This window comes from Sarcophilus harrisii, chromosome 6 (genome assembly GCF_902635505.1).
Source record: "Sarcophilus harrisii chromosome 6, mSarHar1.11, whole genome shotgun sequence".
In the NCBI taxonomy this organism is placed as follows: Eukaryota; Metazoa; Chordata; class Mammalia; order Dasyuromorphia; family Dasyuridae; genus Sarcophilus; species Sarcophilus harrisii.
The window spans coordinates 124,523,457-124,546,354 of NC_045431.1; the positions used below are offsets into that span (position 1 = coordinate 124,523,457).

The 22,898-nt window shown below is 33.7% G+C and overlaps 1 protein-coding gene across 44 annotated transcripts in view; it reads right to left on the minus strand.

The window, feature by feature from the left end:
- Window positions 1-22,898, minus strand: part of ANK2 (ankyrin 2) — an 819,525-nt gene that overhangs the window by 151,394 nt on the left and 645,233 nt on the right. For 40 of the 44 annotated variants that reach the window (XM_031944040.1, XM_031944043.1, XM_031944046.1 and 37 more), the window contains 4 exons: window positions 15,878-16,063; window positions 15,445-15,468; window positions 11,583-11,681; window positions 10,328-10,426 (listed from right to left, as the gene is read on the minus strand). In XM_031944040.1, coding sequence (XP_031799900.1) covers window positions 10,328-10,426; window positions 11,583-11,681; window positions 15,445-15,468; window positions 15,878-16,063 — 408 coding nt within the window. The remainder of the gene's footprint in view (window positions 1-10,327; window positions 10,427-11,582; window positions 11,682-15,444; window positions 15,469-15,877; window positions 16,064-22,898) is intronic. The other 4 variants (XM_031944036.1, XM_031944049.1, XM_031944074.1 and 1 more) reach the window with 1 other exon arrangement.

Here is a 22,898-nt window from a genome sequence, read left to right on the forward strand (position 1 = left end):
AACTAGCAATGAAAAAAAGAAAAAAAAAACAAATGGAATTTGCTCTTTGGGGGGAGGGGCTGGGTGGTGTTACTGAGCTTCCTCTACAGACTGCGGGGGGGGGGGGATAGGGAGGGGGGCCCAGCAGTGAGGCACTAGCAGGACTGAGCTGTGCCTGAGCTCTGAGATTCTGAAAGCCTGCTGAGACACTGTGGGGGAGGGGTGGCCAGGTCCTAGAGACTCCAACTGTTTGGGATTATATTCTTCACCCCGGGTGTTTTTTTAGCTTCTCTGCTGGGCTACTGACTTGCTGCCAGGGCAAAGTATCCAATCCTGTAGCAAAGCTCTCCCCACAGAGACGGCTGAGATCACACCCCAACCCCCTCCATTCTGTTTGGCTGTGAGCTGCCTGCCAAGCTCCCGCTGCCGCTGCCTGATCTAAAACCGTCCCCACCCTCGAGCAAAAACAGACCTTTCCTGGCGAATTTCAAGGATGTCTTCTCTTGGTAACTATTTGTGGGTTTTTTTTTTCAGTCAAGCATTAATTCAGAGGCTTGTCATGAAATGAATTCTGAGAGAAAACACAGAGCTTACACATCTGTGTGCCTCCTCTCCGCTATCTTGCCCGGAAGTCCTTTAATCCTTTCCTTAATTCCTTTCCCTAACCCCACTGCTTTCCTGAAACAGTTTTCTCCAAGGTAACTTAATTGTTAAATCCTATGGCATTTCCTTAGTCCTCATCTTTTTTTTAACCTCTTTGAAATTTTTGACACAAATCTTCCTTTCATCCTGGATACTTTCTCTTCTATGAACACTTTCTGATGCTGTTCTGCACTGGGTCTTCTGTCTGACTATTCTTCAGTGTCCTTTGGATGACAGTTACTGTTCTGAAAAGCTCTGTCCTGGCTTCTCTTCTATCTGTAATTTCTCTTTTATGTATAACAACATCTGCTTTAGATGACTTTTGTATTTCCTAAAGTATTGTTAAGCATTCATGTTTGGTTGCTTGTTTTCATATTTGTTACTTATGTGATCTTAATCTCTCTGAATATCAGTTTCTTTCTTCCTAAAATGAGGAAGTTAGATTTCACAGTTTCAAAAGATCTTAGAGTTCTAAAATGATGACCTTATATATCTAGTCAATCAGCACTTATTAAGCAATTATTCTGTGCTGAGAACTGAAGCACTGGAAATACAAAAAAGGCAAAAATAGCACAGAGATGCTCAGGAGCTCAGATTCAATAAAAGTTAGACAAGTCAATTTTTAAAAATTGTTATTATTTTTCTTATTTCTCTTATAATTTAGTAAATATTATCATACAAATATAATCTATCCATATACAATGAAATTTTAAGATAATCCGGTTTTGCTCCAGTTACACATAAAGCTGTTGGGAATACAATAATATGACTTGGTTATTCTCAGCTTCTTTTAATTCCTTTCAGATAGAATATACCCCAAACCAATTTTTAATTTGGGATTAGGCCGTGAGCACAGTAAAATATTTTTTTCCAAAAAATAGGCATTTCAAAAAATTCATGATGATGATGATGATGAAGAAGATGACAACAATGACAGCAAGGTGGCACAATGGATAATGCGCTGGGTCTAGAGTCAGGAAGACCTACATTCAAATCCTACCTCTGATTCTCCTTTTTTTAATTTATTGTTTTACTTTTTTCTCTGGTTATACATGTATATTAACTTTTTAAATACATATTTCTTTATGAATCATGTTAAGAGAGAAATAATTTTGACGAGAGAGGAAAAAAACAGAACAAAGAAGTGAACAAAGCACGTGCTGATTTATATTCAATATGCATAGTTCTCTTTCTGAATGCAGATGGCATTTTCTATCCAGAGTTTATTGGGATTGCATTGGATCACTGAACCACTGAGAAGAACCAAATCTTCCCATAGTTGATCATTGTATAATCTTGTTGACACTGTGTATAATGTATCCCTGCTTCTGCTTCTTTTGCTCAGCAACAACTCATGTACATCTTTCCTAGCTCTTCTAAACTCAGCTTAGTCCTCATTTTTTATAGAACAATAATATTCCATTATTTTATATACCAAACTTATTCAGCCATTCCAACTGATGGGCATCTACTCATTTTCCAATTCTTTGCCACCATAAAAAGAACTGCTATAAACATTTTTGCAAATGTGGGTCATTTTCTTTCCTTTAGGATTTTCTTGGATACAGATTCAATAATGGCACTGTTGGGTCAGAGAGCATGCAGAGTTTGGTAGCCATTTGGACATAGTTCCAAATTACTCTCCAGAACAACTCCATCAACGTGTTAGTGTTTCAGTTTTTCCACATACCCTCAACATTTGTCATTATCATTTCTTGTCATTTTAGCTAATTTGAGAGGTATGAGGTTGTTCCTCAGAGTTGTTTTAATTTATAATTTCTCTAATTGATATTGACTTAGAAAAAATTTTCATGATTATAGATGGCTATAATTTTGTCATTTAAAAATTGTCTATTCCTTTCCTTGGACCATTTATCAATTAGAGAATAACATATATTCTTATACATTTGACAGTTCTTTATATATTTTAGAAATGAAACTTTTATCAGAAATATTGGCTATAAAGATTTTCCCCCAGCTTTGTATTTCTCTTTTAATCTTGTTTGTGTTGGTTTTGTTTGTGCATTTTAATTTAATGTATTCAAAGTTGTCCATTTTGCATTTCATAATGTTCTTTAGTTCTTCTTTGGCCATAAGTTTTTCCCTTCTCCAAAGATCTGATTAAGTAAATTACCCTTTGCTCTCCTAATCTTATGCTTATGGTATCACCCTTTACACCCAAATCATGTACTCATTTTGACCTTATTTTGGAATGGGGTGTGAGATGTAGGTCTATGCTGAGTTTCTGATACTATTTTCCAGTTTTCCCAAGTTATTTTATATCCTTCAACTTTCCTAAAGCTGTGAATTGTTTCCAGTAGGTTTTTGGTTGATTTTCTAGGATCTCTAAGTATATGCAAAGAGTGATAGTTTTATTTCCTTATTGTTATCTAATCCCTTTAATTTCTTTTTCTTTTCTTACTGCTAAAGTCAATACTTCTAGTACAATTTTGGATAGCAGTCTGATAATGGGCATCCTTGTTTCACTCTGATATTATTGGGAGTGTGTCCAGTTTCTCTCCATTAAAAATAACATTTGCTGTTGGTTTCAAAAAGACACTGCTTATTATTTTAAGGAAAAGCCCCTTTATCTCTATTCTCTCTAGTATTTTTAACAGGAATGGGTGCTGTATTTTGTTAAAAGTTATTTTCTGCATCTGTTGAGATCATCATATGATTTCTGTTGATTTTGTTATTGATGTGGTCAATTATGGCAATAGTTTACCTGATATTGAACTAGCCCTGCATTCCTGGTATAAATCCAAGCATAGATTGGTATGACCAAGTATTCCTGGTATGACCAAGCATGGTCAATACATTATCCTTATTGTACTGATAAGTTGTTTTAGTCTCTTGGCTAATATTTTGTTTAAAATGTATCAATATTCATTAGGAAGATTGCTCTGTAATTTCCTTTCTCTGTTTTGGCTCTTCCTGTTTTAGGTATCAGAATCATATTTGTGTCACAGGAGGAAATTGCAGGAGTCCTTCTTTTCCTATTTTTCCAAATAGTTTACACAGTATTGGAATTACTTGTTCTTTAAATGTTTGGTAGAATTCACTTGCCAATCCATTTGGCCTAGAGATTTTTTCTTAAGTACTTCACTGATGGCTTGTTCAATTCTTTTTTCTAAAATGGACTATTTAAGTAGTTGATTTTCTTTTCTGTTCAACTGACTAATTTATATTTTTGGAAATATTCATTCATTTCTTTTTTTTATATTCATTCATTTCAATTAGATTGGCAAAATAGCTCCTAATTATAACTTTAATTTCTTTTTCGTTGGTGGCAAGTTCAAATTTTTCATTTTTGATATGGGTAATTAGGTTTTATTTTTCCTTTCCTTTTCTAATTGAATTAACCAAAAATTACCTTTTTTTGTTTTTGTTTTTAATTGGAGTTTTAAATTGTTCTATTTCTAGCTTTTTTAGTTGCATACATAATTCACTAAGCTCCTCTTTCTCTACTTTATTCATGTAACTATTTAGAGATATAAAATTTCCCATAAGTGCTTTGGCTGCATCCCATACGTAGGTTTGGGTATATTGTTTTATTATTGTCATATCAATTGTTTCTGTGATTTGTTGTTTTATCCACTCTTTATTTAGATTTAGATAATTTAATTTCCAATAGTTTTTTAGTCTATCTTTCCCTGATCCTTTATTAAATATAATTTTTATTTCATCAGGAAAATGATGCATTTTCTGAAAAGGAAGCATTTACTATTTCTGTCTTCCTGCATTTGACTGTGAGATTTTTATGCCCTAATACATGGTCAATTTTTGTGCAAGTACACTGCCAAGAAAAAGATATATTCCTTTTTGTCCTTTTTCAATTTTCCCCAGATATCTATCATGTCTAAGTTTTCTAGGATTCTATGAATCTCCCTAGTTTCTTTCTTGTTTATTTTATGGTAATATTTGTCTAATTCTGAAAGGTGAAGGTTGAGGTCCCCCACTAATATAGTTTTGCTGTATATTTCTTCCTGTAACTGGCTTAATATCTTCTCTAAGAATTTGTATGCTCTACCTTGGTACAAATACATTTAGTATTATTGCTATTTCATTGTTTATGGTTCCCTTCAATAAGATGTAATTTCCTTCCTTATCTCATTTAGTTAGATTTATTTTTACTTTTGCTTTATCTGACATCAGGATTGCTACTATCATTTTTGCTTCAGCTGAAACAAAATAAATTCTACTCCAGGCTTTTATCCATACTATGTATGTAGCTCTTTGTTTCAAATGTGTTTCTTGTAAACAATATATTGTAAGACTCTGTTTTTTAATCTACTCTGCTATTCATTTTTATTTTATGGGAGAGTTCATTCCATTCATATTTACAGTTATGATTAGTAGCTCTGTATTTTCCTCTATCCTATTTCCTTCCCTGTATATACTTTTGTTTTCTCTTTTCCCCCCTATCCTTCCTCAGTAGTACCTGTCTTATCCTCTATCACCCCTCCTCCCTTCTTTTGCCCTTTTCCTAGTCTTTCTGTCCGCCCTTCTTCCAGCCTCTCCCTTTTCTTTCCCCTTTCACCTCCTGCTTCTTTATAATGTAAGATAAATAGTTATACCCAACTCAATGATTAATTTATTCCCTCTTTGAGCCAAAACTGATGAAATCAAGCTTCAGGCAATGCTCAAATGCTCACCCTTCTTTCCCTCAATTATAATAAGTCTTTGTGCCTCTTCATGTAATCTAATTTGTCCCATTATACTTCCCCTTTCCTATTCTCTCATACAGCCCTTTCCCTATGAAATGTCTTTTTCTTAATATCTTTTTCTTTGATATTATCGTATCAGAGTCCATTCAAAACCACACATGTTGTCCATGTGATGTCCCCTTTAACTAACAGATACAGTTCTCAAGAGTTACAGATATCATTTACTCATCTAGGAATGTACGCAGTTTAACCTTTAAATACATATATATATATATTTTTTTTTTCCTCCTGTTTACTTTTCTTTGCTTCTTTTGAGTCCTGTGTTTGAAGATCAAATTTTCTGTTGAATTGTTTTTTTTTCCAGTAGAAAGGAAAGAAAGTCTCTTATTCCATTGAAGATCCATCTCCTACCCTGAAATATGAAGCTTAGTCTTTCTGAGTAGTTAATTCTTGGTTGCAACCCTATGTCCTTTGCCTTCTAGAATATGGTATTCCAGGGTCATCCAATCCTTTATTATAGATGCTGCCAGATCCTGGAAAATCCTGACTGGTGTTCCTTGATACTTGAATTGCTTTTGTCTGGCAACTTACAGTATTATTTTTCGTTGAGATTATAATTCTAGATTTTTGTAACAACATTCCTTGGGGCTTTCCATGTGAGATCTCTTTCCAGAGGTGATTAATGGAATTTATCAATGACTATTTTCCTCTTTGATTCTAGTATACCAGGGCAGTTTTCCTTGATGATCTCTTGAAGAATACTATCTAGGCTCTTGTTTTGGTCATGGCCTTCAGTTAGACCAGTAATTTATAAATTGTCTCTCTCTGATCTATTTTCCAGGTCAGCTCTTTTTCCAATTAGGTATTTCACGTTTTCTTCCATTTTTTCATTCTTTTTAGTTAGTTTGATTGATTCTTCATGTCTCATAGAGTCATTAACTTCCATTTCCTTCTTCTAGTTTTTAATGTGTTTTTTTCCTTCAGTTAGCTTCTGTATCTTTTTCCAATTGATTAATTCTAATTTTCAAGGTGGTGTTTTCTTCAGTAGATTTTTTTTTGCATTTAGTCTATTGCGTTTTTTAAAAGAATTGATTTCTTCAGTGGATTTTTTTTTTGCATTTGACCAATTGTATTTTTTTAAGGAATTGCCTTCCTTTTCCTGTTGTTGACTCTCCCTTGCATACTTCTCATTTCTTTTCTCATTTTTTTTCTTCTATCTCTCTTATTTGCCTTTAAAAATCTTTTATGAGCACTTCCAAAGAAGGCTCTTTGAGCTTGAGACCAATTCATATCACTCTTCGAGATTTCCTCTATGGACATTTTGTCCTCGTCTGAGTTGATGTTTTGATCTTCCCGGTCACCATAGTAGCTTTCTATGTTCAAGGTTCTTTTCTGTTTCTTGTTTATTTTCTTTCCTTTTCTTTTGGTAACTCTTTCCTCTTTTTGACTTGTGTGGTCAAACTCTGCTCCTGGGGTAAAGGGGATGCTGTCCCAAGCTTTCTGTGTAGCTCTGAACCTTGACTTTGATTATAAAGGCCCCTTGTGTTTGGTATTTTGCTCACTATAGGGGGTAGCTTTGCCTGCTCTTTCCAAGAAACAGCCTAGTTTCCCAGAATTTGCTTTCTGAGCTGGGACTGGAGACTGCTCCACTGATCTGCTCTGCAACTGATCCAGGACCGAGTGTCTCAATCGCTGACCTGCTCTGTTTAAGACCCTCTCACTAGCTTTCCCAGACTCCATCTGAGTTGAGCTGACTGACCTTTCTTGAAATCCTTCCTGCCTGTCTTGAGCTGGAGAGTGGTCTCATTCCATCAGACTCTATTCAGAGGCTTAGTTTAATATGATTTTCAAGGGAAACTAGGACAATTTGAGCAACTTCCAAGCTTTACTCTACCATCTTGTTCTGTCCCAGAACTCCTTCTACCTTTGTTAATAGTTATATGAGTTTGAACAAGTCATCTAACCTGTCTGCTTCAATTTCCTCACTGTAAAATGGAGTTATAATAGTACCTATCTCAGAATTGTGAGGATAAAATAAATATTTGTTTTTTTATGGTTAATTTTTTAAAAAATTATAATAACTTTGTTGACAGAACCCATGCCAGGGTAATTTTTTACAACATTATCTCTTGCACTCACTTCTGTTCCAATTTTTCCCCTCTCTCCCTCCACTCCCTCCCCTAGATGGCAAGCAGTCCTATATATGTTAAATATGTCTCAGTATATCCTAGAAATAATGTATGTGTGCAGAACCAAACAGTTCTCTTGTTGCAGAGAGAATTAGATTCAGAAAGTAGAAATAACCCAGGAAAAAAAACAAAAATGCAAACAGTTTACATTCATTTCCCAGTGTTCTTTCTTTAGGTGTAGCTGCTTCTGTCCATCACTGATCAATTGAAACTGAGTTAGGTCTCTTTGTCAAAGAAATCCACTTCCATCAGAATACATCTTCATACAATATCGTTGTTGAAGTATATAATGATCTCCTGGTTCTGCTCATTTCACTTAGCATCAGTTCATGTAAATCTCTCCAAGCCTCTCTGTATTCATCCTGTTGGACATTTCTTACAGAACAATAATATTCCATAACATTCATATACCACAATTTACCCAACCATTCTCCAATTGATGGGCATCCATTCATTTTCCAGTTTCTGGCCACTACAACCAGGGCTGCCACAAACATTTTGGCACATCCAGGTCCCTTTCCCTTCTTTAGTATCTCTTTGGGGTATAAGCCCAGTAGTAGCACTGCTGGATCAAAGGGTATGCACAGTTTGATAACTTTTTGGGCATAATTCCAGATTGCTCTCCAGAATGGTTGGATTCGTTTACAACTCCACCAACAATGCATCAGTGTCCAAGTTTTCCTGCATTCCCTTCAACATTCATCATTATTTTTTCCTGTTATCTTAGCCAATCTGATAGGTGTGTAGTGCTATCTCAGAGTTGTCTTAATTTGCATTTCTCTGATCAATAGTGATTTGGAACACTCTTTCATATGAGTGGTAATAGTTTCAATTTCATCATTTGAAAATTGTCTGTTCATATCCTTTGAACATTTATCAATTGGAGAATGGCTTGATTTCTTATAAATTAGAGTCAATTCTCTATATATTTTGGAAATGAGGCCTTTATCAGAACCTTTAACTATGAAGATGTTTTCCCAGTTTGTTGCTTCCCTTCTAATCTTGTTTGCATTAGTTTTGTTTGTACAAAGGCCTTTTAATTTGATGTAATCAAAATTTTCTCTTTTGTGATCAGTAATTGGTCTCTAGTTCATCTTTGGTCACAAATTTCTTCTTCCTCCACAAGTCTGAGAGATAAACTATCCTATGTTCCTCCAATTTATTTATAATCTCGTTCTTTATGCCTAAATCATGGACCCATTTTGATCTTATCTTGGTATATGGTGTTAAGTGTGGGTCCATGCCTAATTTCTGGCATACTAATTTCCCAGTTATCCCAGCAGTTTTTGTCAAATATTGAATTCTTATCCCAAAAGTTAGGATCTTTGGGTTTGTCAAACACTAGATTGCTATAGTTGACTATTCTGTCTTGTGAACCTAACCTATTCCACTGATCTATTTCTATTAGCTAATCTATTCTAATCTATTTCTTAGCCAATACCAAATGGTTTTGGTGACTGCTGCTTTATAATATAGTTTTAGATCAGGTATAGCTAGACCACCTTCATTTGACTTTTTTTTTCCATTAATTCCCTTGAGATTTTTGACCTTTGTTCTTTCATATGAATTTTGTTGTTATTTTTTCTAGATCATTAAAATATTTTCTTGGAAGTCTGATTGGTACAGCATTAAATAAATAGATTAATTTAGGGAGTATTGTCATCTTTATCATATTCACTCGGCCTATCCAGGAGCACTTAATATTTTTCCAATTATTTAAGTCTCACTTTATTTGTGTGGAAAGTTTTTTGTAATTTTGCTCATATAATTCCTGACTTTCCTTTGGTAGATAGCTTCCCAAATATTTTATGCTGTCGACAGTTATAAAATAAATATTTGTAAAATGCTGTTAACTCACAACAAATGAGATTTGAAAATAATACAATAAATATGAAATTGACATATTATCTCTTAATACTAAAACATCTTAAAAAATTTACCTCTGAAAATATTAAATTAAATTTACCTCTTAAAAATATTGCCTCAAAACTAAAATATATTATTTAGTTAAGATATATATTTTGACTTCTTAGAAAATAGTTTATAAAGGCCTTCTCAAAAAATTATTAAAATATAAAATTGCTTAGAAAAATTGTCTAGAAGTAAATATCTAGAACCACCAAACTAAATTATTGTTGTAGTTGTTTCAGTCTTGTCTGAGACTTTGTGACCCCATTTGAGGTTTTCTTGGTAATAATACTGGAGTAATTTGCCATTTCCTTTTTCATTTTAGTCTAGGAAATGAAGACAGGGTTAAGTGATTTGTAGAAGGTCATACAGTAAGTGTCTAAGATCGGATTTGAACTCAGATCCTCTGAACTCCAGGGCTGCTACTCTATTCACTGGACTATGTGGCTGCTCATTGAACATAAGAGTAATTTATATATACTCTTGCCATTTATAATAAAAACAATTCAAGGACATAAGTTCTGAAATTTAATTTACTACACTGTCTAAAGATCTGGTAATTCCATTTTTGAACTGCTAGGAGGGATGAAACTTTGATCTAAGCACAATTTAAAACTCCTCTTATATGGCCTTTTGAAGATCCTAAGATTAAAGATTTAGGGCTTCAGGGGACTTCAGAGACTAGTAAGTCCAACGCTCTCATTTGACAGATGAAAAAATGACACACACACAGTAAATGTCTAAAGCTGCATTTTGGTTTCAGATCTTCCTAATTTTAAATCCAATATGTTATCACTGTGCCACTAAGTAACTTTGAGCAGTATCTAAGAAAGTTTCATTTTCACAAAAAAAAAAATTGCTTACATCTGAGTACCAGGATTTTGAGATGCCAGGACACAAAGAAATAGTAACAGAAGGACAGCAAAGGAGTTAAACACTCACCCTGGTTTTGGCATCAATCTGCCCTCCACGATCCAATAACAGCTTCACCATATTTGTGTTTCCCCTTTTGGAAGCTACATGTAGAGGAGTAATGCCATTCTATGCATGGAAAGACCAAATAAGAGCATGTTGGTTTGAATAAGAGAAAGAGAATGATGGCTTTGAACAGAGGCATAACATGTGTTAAAGTACTTCCCCCAGGCTATCTTGTTTTTCTTTGATGTTTAAAGAACTAAAAAGCACATGAACCACAAAATTCCATAGAGTCAGAGGATATAGGAAATGAAAAGGATACAGGTAATGAAAAGGAACCAATGATTCATTGAATGAAAGTCAGCCAATAACAAGAATTCACCAATGATGAGGATTGGTGGAATAAACAAATGACATAATATGTTCATTTAGAGACAAAGGGAACATTCTTGTACTGTAAGAAACTATCTGTTCAAAAATCCTAACTGAATTTCTAGACTATTGGATTATTGTCCATTGTCTTTCTTATAGTACTTATTTTCTTAGTAGTTTTGTTTTTGTTTTTTTAAACATGTACACATATTTAAAAATTAGTTACCATAGAAAAAACATGATCTTTTAAAAGACATATTTTTCAAAATAACTCAGAACAAAATACAATTTAATTTTAAAATAAAATCAAACAAAATTAGATTCAAAGGAGAAGAAATTTGAGGACATACAAAGCATATCTACCAATAGCCAATTTTGCTGGCTATCAACCATAATAATGTGAAAGCATTATTTCTATATTTGCAATCCTCACAAATTTATTTACTCACTAATTTTATCCCAAAATTGCAGTTTTGTTCAAATACATATACATATACATATATATATACACACACACACACACACACACACACACGTGTGTGTGTACATAAAATCTATTGCCCATGCTACATGTATATTATATATCAATTTCAGTGATACATGTGATATTTATCCCTAGAGTTCCTTAAAATGAATTGCTTTATGTGGAAGAAGTTACAATATATATCATCCTCAGTAGCATTTATTAGAAATTAATAGTGTGCATGGCCTATACTCCATAGCCATGATGGCTGGGAGTTAGTGATGTGAATCTCTAAAGACCAAACTGAACGCTGAACTGCTGCCTCACACATTAGCAGGAAGAAAAGAAATGATACTTTCTGAATAAACAATTAGTATTCTGTTTACTTGGATTTTATTCATGTCCCCATTAACTGCTATCCAGAAAGAGAAGAATTCCAATCCATACCCTGGCTGTGAAGTCCACAGCAGCTCCACGATTAAGAAGAAGTGTTGCCACATTAACATTTCCATAGTGTGCAGCTATGTGCAATGGGGTAAAACCACTCTATAAAAAACAAATGGAATAGAAGTTAATAAAGAGAGGCAACATCCTAAGAAGGATAGTGAGTGAAGGTAAGCTTTAATCAGAAATATACTCTGGCTTCAATCCACCTAGTGTATTTATAATAGTTCAGATAAAAGAATGCATAAAATTATCTACTACATTACTTAACAATCTGTAATGTCCCAATAGACTCAGTTCTGGAGTCTATTTCTATGAAACATTATTTCCTCTTTTGACTTTAATGATGATAAAAGCATTTTATTTTTCTCTATGAAGTGATGTAAATAGTGTTTGGGAAAACAATATTTAGCTAAAGTACCAAAGTAAGTGGAATAAATAAAAAATAATGAATGGAAAATAACAAGCAATTTCTACAAATGGAAAATTCAATAATTTTTGTTAACATCTCTACCTGAACAGCAATTATTAGCAAAAAAGACATCTTGAATAAATTTTTTATGAAGGAATTTCTATTTTTACGAAGAAAGGAAGTACATTCCAATTTCAGCTGGATTTCTATTTATTATGCATGCTAAAAACTTCAGCCAAATGAGTTATTTAGCATCATGGTTAAATAAACAAGCAATTAAAAAAACTAAACAAATAGGCAATAAAAAGACTTTCAATGACTCCTTCTTTAAAAAACAAAAATACTCAAAAAACCTGGGCTTAATCTAGCAATTATTGTCAAAGTATCTCTTCCCTGTTTATGTATAGAGGGCAGAACTTTGGAGAAATATACTTGAAACAAGTATTCTTGAAAGAAGGAGTTAACTCAGTGGACTTGATGAGATAATTGTTCTCTAGATCACATAAAAACTTAGTACTTAGTATAGTGATGGAATGGTTCTCTAAGTTCATACATAATCAGTATGCTGTAATGATGTAATTACAATAAGGCACATAAGGGCCAACAAGGACTGGAAGATAGACATTCTATCTCTGACTATTCTTGTGGTGATTATTCTGCTGAGACTAAGGCTGGTCCCAAGGCCCTCCAGAAAGCTAGCTGAACATTACATTTATGTTCTTGTCAAAAAGTGTATCTAGGAACCTTTTTGGATGCATTCACTTTCTGTAATAAAGTTTATTAATCAGTCTTTCCCCCAAAATGAATTCTGCCAAACTAATTATTAGAATGGCATAATTTTTACAGAACAAATTAAGAATATTTTGAAAGTAAAAGCATCATGTACAGGAAAAAGAAAAGGTTGAGGTGTGTGTGTGTGTGTTTTCTTCTGGATATATTTAAAATAGAAATTATGCCATTTTCAAATCAGAAGAAAACCATTAAATATTTTAAATTCAAAATTATAATTATTTTGACTTACTTCTTTCACTTGCATTATGGAAATATTATATTACTTAACAAAATCACAAGTCAAATTTAGTTGTTCAAATGTAACTTCCTATTGTTCCATTTGCTTAAAGAAAAACTTGAACATGAATAGATAACCTACCTTGAATAAGATTATCAACCCCCAACTAGAGTTCTTTCTTTTATATATTTTCAATACATAATTTCAGTGTTCTAACTTATAAAAGAGTTATTTGAATATGAATAGACTCCCACATTAGGATTTGAAGAGTGAATTGAAGAAATCAGTCTCTGTAAACATCTAGGGACTAAGGACATTGTTGAGGAACCCTTTTAGGAGACATTCTTTTACATCAGCAAAATCATTTGCAAAGAAATTTAAAGTTCCTAAACCAAGGATGCAATCTAGGAACCAGCAGAGAATGATAAAAAAAAAAATTCTAAAATGATATTACAAATCTTATAATGTCCAACATTGAAATAAAAGATTTCCCCTCCTCCTCAAAAAAAAACAAAAAAAGAACTTTATATGAGGCTATTTGATCAATGCTTTTGGTTTAGGAAATACCTAATTGACAATTTTTTTTTCCAGTTTTCATGCAGATGCTTAATGTCACACAAATATATCCAATGTATGAATTATTTTCCTTGGACTTCGATTCAATATTCATTGAACATTGATGAGTCACTTTGAAATCATCTGCAATATACTCAAAATTTTGTTTCATTTGCAAAAGATTACATTTTTGTCTATTATGATAATCTATGAAAAATGCATGATTTGGATTCATGAAGGAGGGGAAATGAGCATTTATATAGCATATACTATGTGTCTGACACCATATTAAATCCTTTACAAATGGTGTCTTTACAGAACAAGAAATTCATAAGGGGAAGCTATCTCCATATACATATGGGGGAAAGGCAAAATAAATCTATCTGGATTTCAGAAAGAGGATTTCTTTTCTATTCAATTGTATTATTTCACAGGAACATAAATTGATATCACCTTTCTAATCAGACAAAAGATGTGCCATGTTATTATATTTTATTTTTTCATGGATAATTTCTTGTAATACATGTAAGCATGACAAATTGGTGGCTACCAGTTTAATAAAGTTACATCAGCCCTACAATATTTGAAATTTAAAGAATAGACAATGATTATAAAGATGCCCAAATGTTCATTTGCACCAATTTCCTGGTTTTTCAGTCTTTTTAAGGTGGTTAGAGAAATATGGCTTCTTTTTCCTCCTTGCAATTTGGTCTAGGCTATTGAGATTCATAGAATCATAAGATTCAGATCTAGAGCCTTCATTTTACAGACTAGAACACAATTCATAGCCTAAGAAGCAAGACCTTCGAATTAGATAGAAAGATGGGGATAACAAAAATGTGGGGAGGTTTTATATCAAAAGAATATTGATCAGTCATTATATTTTTGTTTTCATATTTTGAACAAAATGTTTGAGTCAGTCACACTTGAACAGAAATGGCCAAAGTAGCTAACAAAAAATAAAAATTTTACCATCAGGCTTCTGAACTGATTATTCTTGCTGACTCTTAAGCATTAGTTTGGTACAAAAAAACCTAGATTAAATTATTAGATATGTTTTAGGACTTGAGAATATTAAGCTGAATGATCATGACTAAGTGGAATGAATGGTCAAGTTCATTACCCAAATTTATTATTGATATACAATTTGATGAAAATGCTATAAAAATAGGCATATAAAGATATGATACAGCAATTCCCTAGGTTTTACTTTAAATTGCTTGCATAAAAATTGTCAGTAATAACAGTAATTTTCAGTAATAACCTCTCATTAGAAATAGGACAGTACTAGTTGAATACATCTTACTAAATCTGTGCTTGGTATTTCTTACTGTGATAAAAGTATATTATACACATACACAGACACAAAAACACACATATGCACATGCACATGTGTACACATATATGTGTGAATGTGTTTATATTTATGTATCCATATAAACAAGTATGCATGTTTGTATGCTATGTATAGTGCATGTACGTGTATAGATGTGTACATGAATATATGTGTAATGTGTGTATATATACATGTGTGTCTATATAGTTACATCAAGATACAGACAGACAGACAGACATTATGACATACAATATGTTTATATTACAGGATAGTCATTTAACTTCTCCATATTCTTGCCAACTTAGCTACAACTGGGACTTACAGAGAAGGTACCAATCTTTATTGATAGTGGGAGCTTGCATCTAAGACAAGAGCTTTAAATCACAGATTTCATTCCTACTCCTATCATATTTTTTTCAATTATATAAAAGTCTAAAAAAATCAATTCCCTAATAATGGATCTTCCAATTATTAGTATGAATTAGTGAGCATTTATTGTAAATGGAAAAGGATGAAAAACAATATGCGTCTTTGTATATTCACAATACTATACCTCAGTTGTCCTATTCACCATCATCTGGAGCAATGTTTGGGGAAAAAGAAGGAAGATGTTACACAAAGATTAAGAAAATCATTTTACTCATTTCAATCAGGTACATTGTTTTGGTTAGACTAAACACATGTACTGACATTATTCAATTAAAAAAAACAAAAAACTAATCTTATTCCTGCTTTTTCCTGTCCCTAACAAAATATAAGCCAAAAAGTAAAGTAGATTCCTAAAGAACTGAATTTTCTTAAGAAATATCTCACGTTCCATTTTCTTCTACTTTCCGAAAGCTCTTTTTTAAAAAAATATATGCTAATTGTTCTCTTTCCATGACAAAAACTGATTTTCCATTATCACTGTACTTAGTAGATATAATTTCATATAGGAAATCTGGAAACCTGAATATGATTTTTTTGCAAGGATCCTGAACTTTTACCTTGGATTGAACATCAGCATTGTGGTCATTCTGGAGCAGGAGGGCTGCAGATTTGGTGTCATCTTTCCTAGCAGCAATATGAAGGGCAGGCAGTCGCACTTTTCCTTTTGTATCATTCTCCAGGAGGATTGCCACAGCTTGGTTGTGTCCCTGTTGTAGTGCGACAGCCAGGGGAGTGAAGCCATCCTGGAAAATGTTAAGATCAAGAATCTTTTACCAAACTATGAGTGCTTAGAATAAAAGTACTTCTAATTCCAGGGTGTGTGTACTACACTGATACTTTGTGTAACTGTCTAATACCTAGCATTCAGCAGGCAACAGACACTTAATAAAAGCTCACTGAATGGATAAATTAACCAGAACATTTCCTCTTTATTTTCTTCCAAAAAATGTGTGGATAACAGTGCAAAGATCCAAAAATGGGAGATTGAGTATTGCATGAGGAACAGCAAATAGGTTAATATGACTGAACCAAAGAGTCCAGGACAGGGAACAACAACAACAACCAAAAAAAAAAAAGGAAGGAAAAAGCTGTAAAGAGCTCTATATGACAAACAGAAGAGTTCATATCTGACCCTGATTCATGAGCAAGAAACTATGGAAACCGAGTGTATTTCCCTAAAAGTTTAGCCTTGTTAACAAGGAAAACAAAGCAAATAAATCTGATACATTAAAAAATATGAACTATGACCACAATTTTAAAAAATAATTAACATAATTCAATAAATATTTATTAAATTATGCTCAGTTTTCTGAATACAAAGACAGATACTTTTATACAGATAACCAAGAAGGAATGTGATATATGTATAGTAAAGAAGATCTAGGGAAAGTGCTACTAGAAATTTTGCTGACATTGCTTTCAGTTAGAGAAAGGAAGAAAATGAAGGAAAACCCCAGGGCAGAGATTGAATCTGATACTTGCCTTGAAAGAACAGAAAAGAAGGAAATGAGGGGTGAAATGGAGTTTAGTTCAGGGAAAACATTCTGCACCTTAACCTCTGCTTTTTCATGTTCCTGGCTTCCTCGAAAAATCAGTATCTTTGTCTTTCCTTGTCCTTCCAGCTGCTAGTACCCACCCTCTGGGAGATCTTCTATTTGCTTTTTGTATATATTTCACATGATTCTTTCCTTCATTCCTTCATTCCTTATTTCTTTCCTTCTTTCCTCCTTTTCTTCTTCACCTTCCCCTTTCTTCCTCTGTCCACATAGAATATGACATCCTTACCTGTAGATAATGTCCCCAAAGTAATATAAATTTTGTTCCCTGAAACTGCTAAAGATATCTTGGGATTTACTGACCAGATATCTTTCTTAAGAACCATGTCTTCAACCCAAATCACTCTGGTTCTCATTGACTGGCCAATAATCAGTCCCAGTCCAAGCCTCATTTGGTCATTGTTTGGACCCTTGTAAAGGGCAGGAACTCTGTATGATTGATTTAATCCTACAACAAGTTTTTAACTCAGTGGAATTGATAAGACAATGGTTTTCTAATTTAGCATGTGAGCTCTCTAATTCAGTATGATTGATTTAATCCTAAAACAAGGTATTAACTCAGTAAAATTAAGATAATGATTCTCTATACTTTATAGTTCTACAAGATTGACACCTATTCTACAAGATTGACACCTATGATGATGTACTTAGAGTATATAAGAGATAAGAGAACTGTGAAAGGAGACAAACTTCAAGATAGAGATCTTCCTGATGGCTCTCCTACCTCACTGCATTCCTCCAAGACCCATTCCAGTGGACCTCCAGAAAGCTAGCCTGGCCCTAGGTGAAGGAGACAGACTGTGAAGGAGATAATAAAGACTATGGACTTTATTCCTGACTATTCTCCTGGTGATTATTCTGCTGAAACTAAGACTGGTTCCAAGGACCTCCAGAAAACTAACCAGAACATTACAGACCCTAATGGCTCAAAGAGAGTATAAGTAATAATTAGTTCTGTTTTGACTAGAAACCCAGAAGGTCATCTCCTACCAGAGTGATTTTTTTTAAAACTAGGTGAAAGAGGCCATTTGTTTGCCTTATTGCTTACCTAGTCTTAATAACTGATAAATGTTGCCTTAGTCAAACTGAAACTTGAGAAAGACATTACCTTAGAAAGGCCAATATCCTCTATTGCATCCAGAGCCATCTCGTCACCCTGATTTATATCTTGTCATTGGACCCAGATGACTCTGAATGACAGAATGCGGCTGGAGACTTTGCCCAATCTTGCCTCTCTTAAACCAAATTCTCTTGGGAATTATAGTATTATAATTTTCCTGATGTCATTTTAAGAATGAAGGACAAAACAATCACAGAAAGGTTTACATTTGTGTATGTTTGACAGGGCAACTAGATGCTGCAATGGATAGAGCACTTGTCTCCAAATCAAGAAAACAACTCATCATGAGTTCAAATATAGTCTCAAACATAAACCTGGGAAAATCATTTAGCCATGTTTGACCCAGTTCCTCAACTATAAAGTGAGCTAGAAAAGGAAATGACAAACTATTCCATTATTTTTGCCAAAAAAACAAAACAAAACCTTAAATGGAGTCACAGTCAGGAACAACCAAACAACAATAACAGCATCTCATATGTGAATAGTTATTTGCATACTCACCTCCCATTACAATATGGATTCCTTCAAAGCAAAAACTTTTATTTTGTATTTTTATAAAGATTTTTTTCAATTTTCCAATCCTTAATTTAATGTCTAGCATGTATTAGGTAAAGTACAAAGACTTGCTGATGTTATGACTTACTGAAACATGGTATAAGCAAAAGCATGAAAATGTGAGAAGGTAGAAAAAGAATGAAAGATAGGCAGTAATTTCATTTAATGGTTATATAGAATTGATGAAAGGAATTAGTTATGTGATAAATCTGAAAAGATTGATTGGAGCCAAAAGTGTTGAATAAGAGGATCAATAATATATTCTTTTTTGGGGAAACAATGAAGCTCTGGAGATTTTTAAGTAGAGTATTTTCTTTAACTCACTCCTCTTAAACCCATTCTTAATCTTCACTGTCTTTCTAATTATCTATTCCTCCTCATTCTGGTTTCAATTTTCTCCCTGCCAACTCTATAGTTCACCAGTTCAACTATGTAATCATCAATAAGCATTTATTCAGTGTCTAGCCTCACTACACTAAGTACTGGAGACATTAAGAAAAAAAAAACAATCCCTGCTCTAATGGAGCTTAAATTATATATATTTTTTTACATAACTAGCTATATGAAAGATATTGAAGCTGAGAAGAAGAGGAAAAAGAGAGTTATCTAGCAGAAAGAGCCATCAACTAGGTCTGCTATAAACAAGTTCATACTGCTACAGAGCAAATCTCTAAAACACAACCAAGAGCAACAATTTCAACTGTTCTGTTACCTTCTCAAGTCTTCTAAATGACCCAATGTCCCCTCTTCAGTAGAGAATCATGCCCACTAGTTTCCCCAGGAAATCTACTTCTCAAGTTATGTAATGTTCTATCCTTTTCTTTGCTCCATTCTCTGGTGGTCTTAACTCTTGTCAAGCAAATATTTTTGTAGCACCTGATTTCTTCCTTCCTATCTTGTCCGGTTGCTTGTTGCCTTAATCATACATTCTCCTTCCATATTTAAGCTCTTTTTATAGATTGGATCTTTCCCTGCTACCTAAAAGATATATCTAAGTTTCCCACCTCCTTAAAAAAAATTTCATCTCTTCAAAGTGTAATACATTATTTCTTCTCCCTTTGACAGGAGCCAAAGTCCTAGAAAAAAGTCTATATTCAATGCAGTTTATTACCTCAGCTACTATTCACTTTTAACTCTTTGCAATCTGATTTCTAATTTTACCATTCGAAATTTCTCCTTCTCAGGTTACCAAACTTTTTTTTTCTTAGATACCATTCTACTTGAATTCTAAATATTTTCATACTCAAAACTGTCCCTTCAACTTTTGTAATATCTATCCACCTTTCCCCCACTGTTTTGCTCTTTTCTTTCCCTCTTTTTTCTCTCTCTTTACCTCTATTTCCCACCTGTCAAGAGTGGTTCTCTCAAAAGGCCCTAAATGACACCTTTCTTTTAGGCTTTCTCTCATGGAAATAATATCAAATAACATGCATCTAATTTCCTTTCTCTTTATATGATTCAAATCATCCTTAATATATGTTGTGGACTGAAGTCCTGAATAACTTCTACATGGAGAACATCTTCACACAACTTCTTCATTTGTAGTAAGGTACCACCATCCTTCCAATCACTTAAATTCATATAATCATAATCATCCTTGGCTCTTCCTTATCCCCCACCTACCATATTTAATCAGTTGTTAAATCTTATTGATTTTACCCCCACAGCACCTCTCAATGTATTCCATTCTTTCCATTTCACAACCACTAATCTATTTAATGGTTCTCTCTACCACTCTCTACCACCTCTACCACTATTTGCCAAAGTTCCCTAATTGGCTTCCCTATTAATATATTCTCTCTTCCATACAAAGGAATATTAATTTAACATCCAAGACACATGTCACCGACTCCTCTGCTCACAAATCTTCAGGTAACCCTGGAACTCAAAGTTAAAATATGAAATCATAAGTTCTTAGTAACTAAAACTCTTCACAATCTACCTCCAGGTAATTTTTGTAGATTTAATTCACTTTATTCTCCTTCTTAATGGTTAACATGCATATAGATTTAAAATGTATAAAATATATGTATATTTTAATTTCAGTCTCACAACAACTCAATAAGGATTGTGATAGCTATTGCTATCTTCATTGTACAGGCAAGTAAAATTTACCTCAGAAAATTTGAGTAATTTCTCCAAAGTTACATAGCATAGTAACATACTCAATGTTCTAGCCAACTTGGCTTGCTATCTATTCCCCAAACTCAACATCTTTTTTTTTGTCTCCTTTAGTTTACATAATTTGTTCTCCTTACTAGAACACATACCCTTTCAGAATCTTTGTGACCCCACTCGGGGTTTTCTTGGCAAAGATATTGTACTGGTTTTCCTTTTCCTTCTCCAGTTCACTTTATAGATGAGGAAACTAGGCAAACAGGATTAAATGATTTATCCAAGGTTATACAATTAGTAAGTATTTGATCTCAGAGTCTTCCTGGCCGTAGGTTCAGTGCTCTATCCTCTGCACCACCTAGATACCCTTCATACTTCTATTTTGGAATGTTGTTGTTGCTGTTGTTGTTGTTTGAATTTAGTTCTTGAAGAGGACCATGAAAACAGGGAGATAATACCATGACATGTAAGTGAGCTGGATTTAAGTGAGGGAGGGCTGTGCAAAGTTGTCAGCCTCGCTTTCTCCTCCAGTCCCATCTGAGTTCAATGGCAAAATACAGAGCAGGACAACTGGAGAGGGCCTCAGAAACAGTAGAAAATCTTGGCATTTTTAAATTAAGGTCTTGCTCAGGTCTTACTTAAAGGTAGGGTAACAAAGCAGACTCAAAGAGCTAGAACCTCTCTTCAGCAAGAGCTCATGCAGAAGATATACAAAGATAGTCTCAAGGGCTTTCTGAAGGACTTTGGAATTGTTTATGACATGGGAGACACTGTCTATCACAAAAATGTCCAGCATGGGATCTGTGAGCAAAGTAAAATTGAAGTAGCTGAAAAGAAATTACAAGATGCTCAGATTTAGGGAATACATACCAAATGTTCATGTCAGCTATTGTTTGCACTCTTTTCATAATTAAAATTCATAAAGGCATTCTCTCAGACTAATTATTAATTTCTGATCACACACATATACTCACTTTATATAACTCTTAAAAAGGAATGTGTTTAAAACAACCAGCTATTTGAAGCTAAACAGAAGAATTTTTAAGTTCTTAATATTTAGTGGCACCAACTAGAAAGTGATAAAAAAAGAAGTTCTACTATATTTTTTAACACATTTTGCTGGCTTACCTCTCTCCCCTGCCGTGATAAATAAAAGGCCATCTTCACTAAAAAAAAAGCAGATGGATTAGTCTTGCTCTTTCAAGTGCAGATATGAAGGAAGATGAGGTGGCTAACCCTTTTGCTTTTTGTTAAAACCAGAAAAATAATCTTTAATGTTTTATACTTATTTCTTCAATCATTTGTCTTTGCAGATTTCTTATTAGCCCTCTACACTTAGAGATATTGTCTTCTGATATTCTTTTCAAAAGAAATACAAAGATGCTTTTGCATAGATAAGTTGCCAGAAAGTCTGCTTAAACTACAGAACTGCTCCCCAAAGGTACTGAGCACCAATTTGGCACACCTGAGACTAAGATAGCTCCACAATGTCGCCATCATGTCTATACCTTTATCTGCCTTCATCTGGCTGTCTCAGAACTTTGATTACGTTGTAATTTTTTGTATAACTAGGGTAAGGTTCAGAAATACATCTTCTTTTAATTGACTTGCAGAATACTTCTTCATAGAATTTCATAAATTTTTTTTCATAGTCTATTTTCTCAGAGGCTCCTTTAGACATTGTTAAAATCATCCTGATAAGCTTTTTCATTGTTATGCCACAGTCTCTTTGAATTGTCCTACCTCAGTTATTCTGTCTCAAACCCCAGGCTATCATACCACCCTTCCCTCTTAATCATCAGAATGTTTGATAAGGATAAAAAACCTTATATTTTAGAATATCAGATCCCCATCTCCAGTGCCTCTCCCCATTATGTTATGTTCCTGTCACCCTATAAAGAATCTCTGTACTCCACATTTGATACTGGATACTTGGAGATGAGAGTCCGATATAGTCAAATGATTAACTCTCCAATAAATTAAATTATTATTGTTATACCACAGTTCCCTTTTAATGTCCTGACCCAGTTTCTCCATTGTCCTATTTAGTTGCTCTGCCTCAGGTTATAACCATTCCCTCTTAATGTTGATGAGATAAAGGTTTTATATTTTTAGGCTATAATCATCATTCCTTCTTAATGTTTGACAGGATAAAAGTCTGTCCATTTTAGACATCATTAGAATATCAGTAAATTCTCCAGTACCTCCCTCCATGGTGTCATCCTAGGTGAC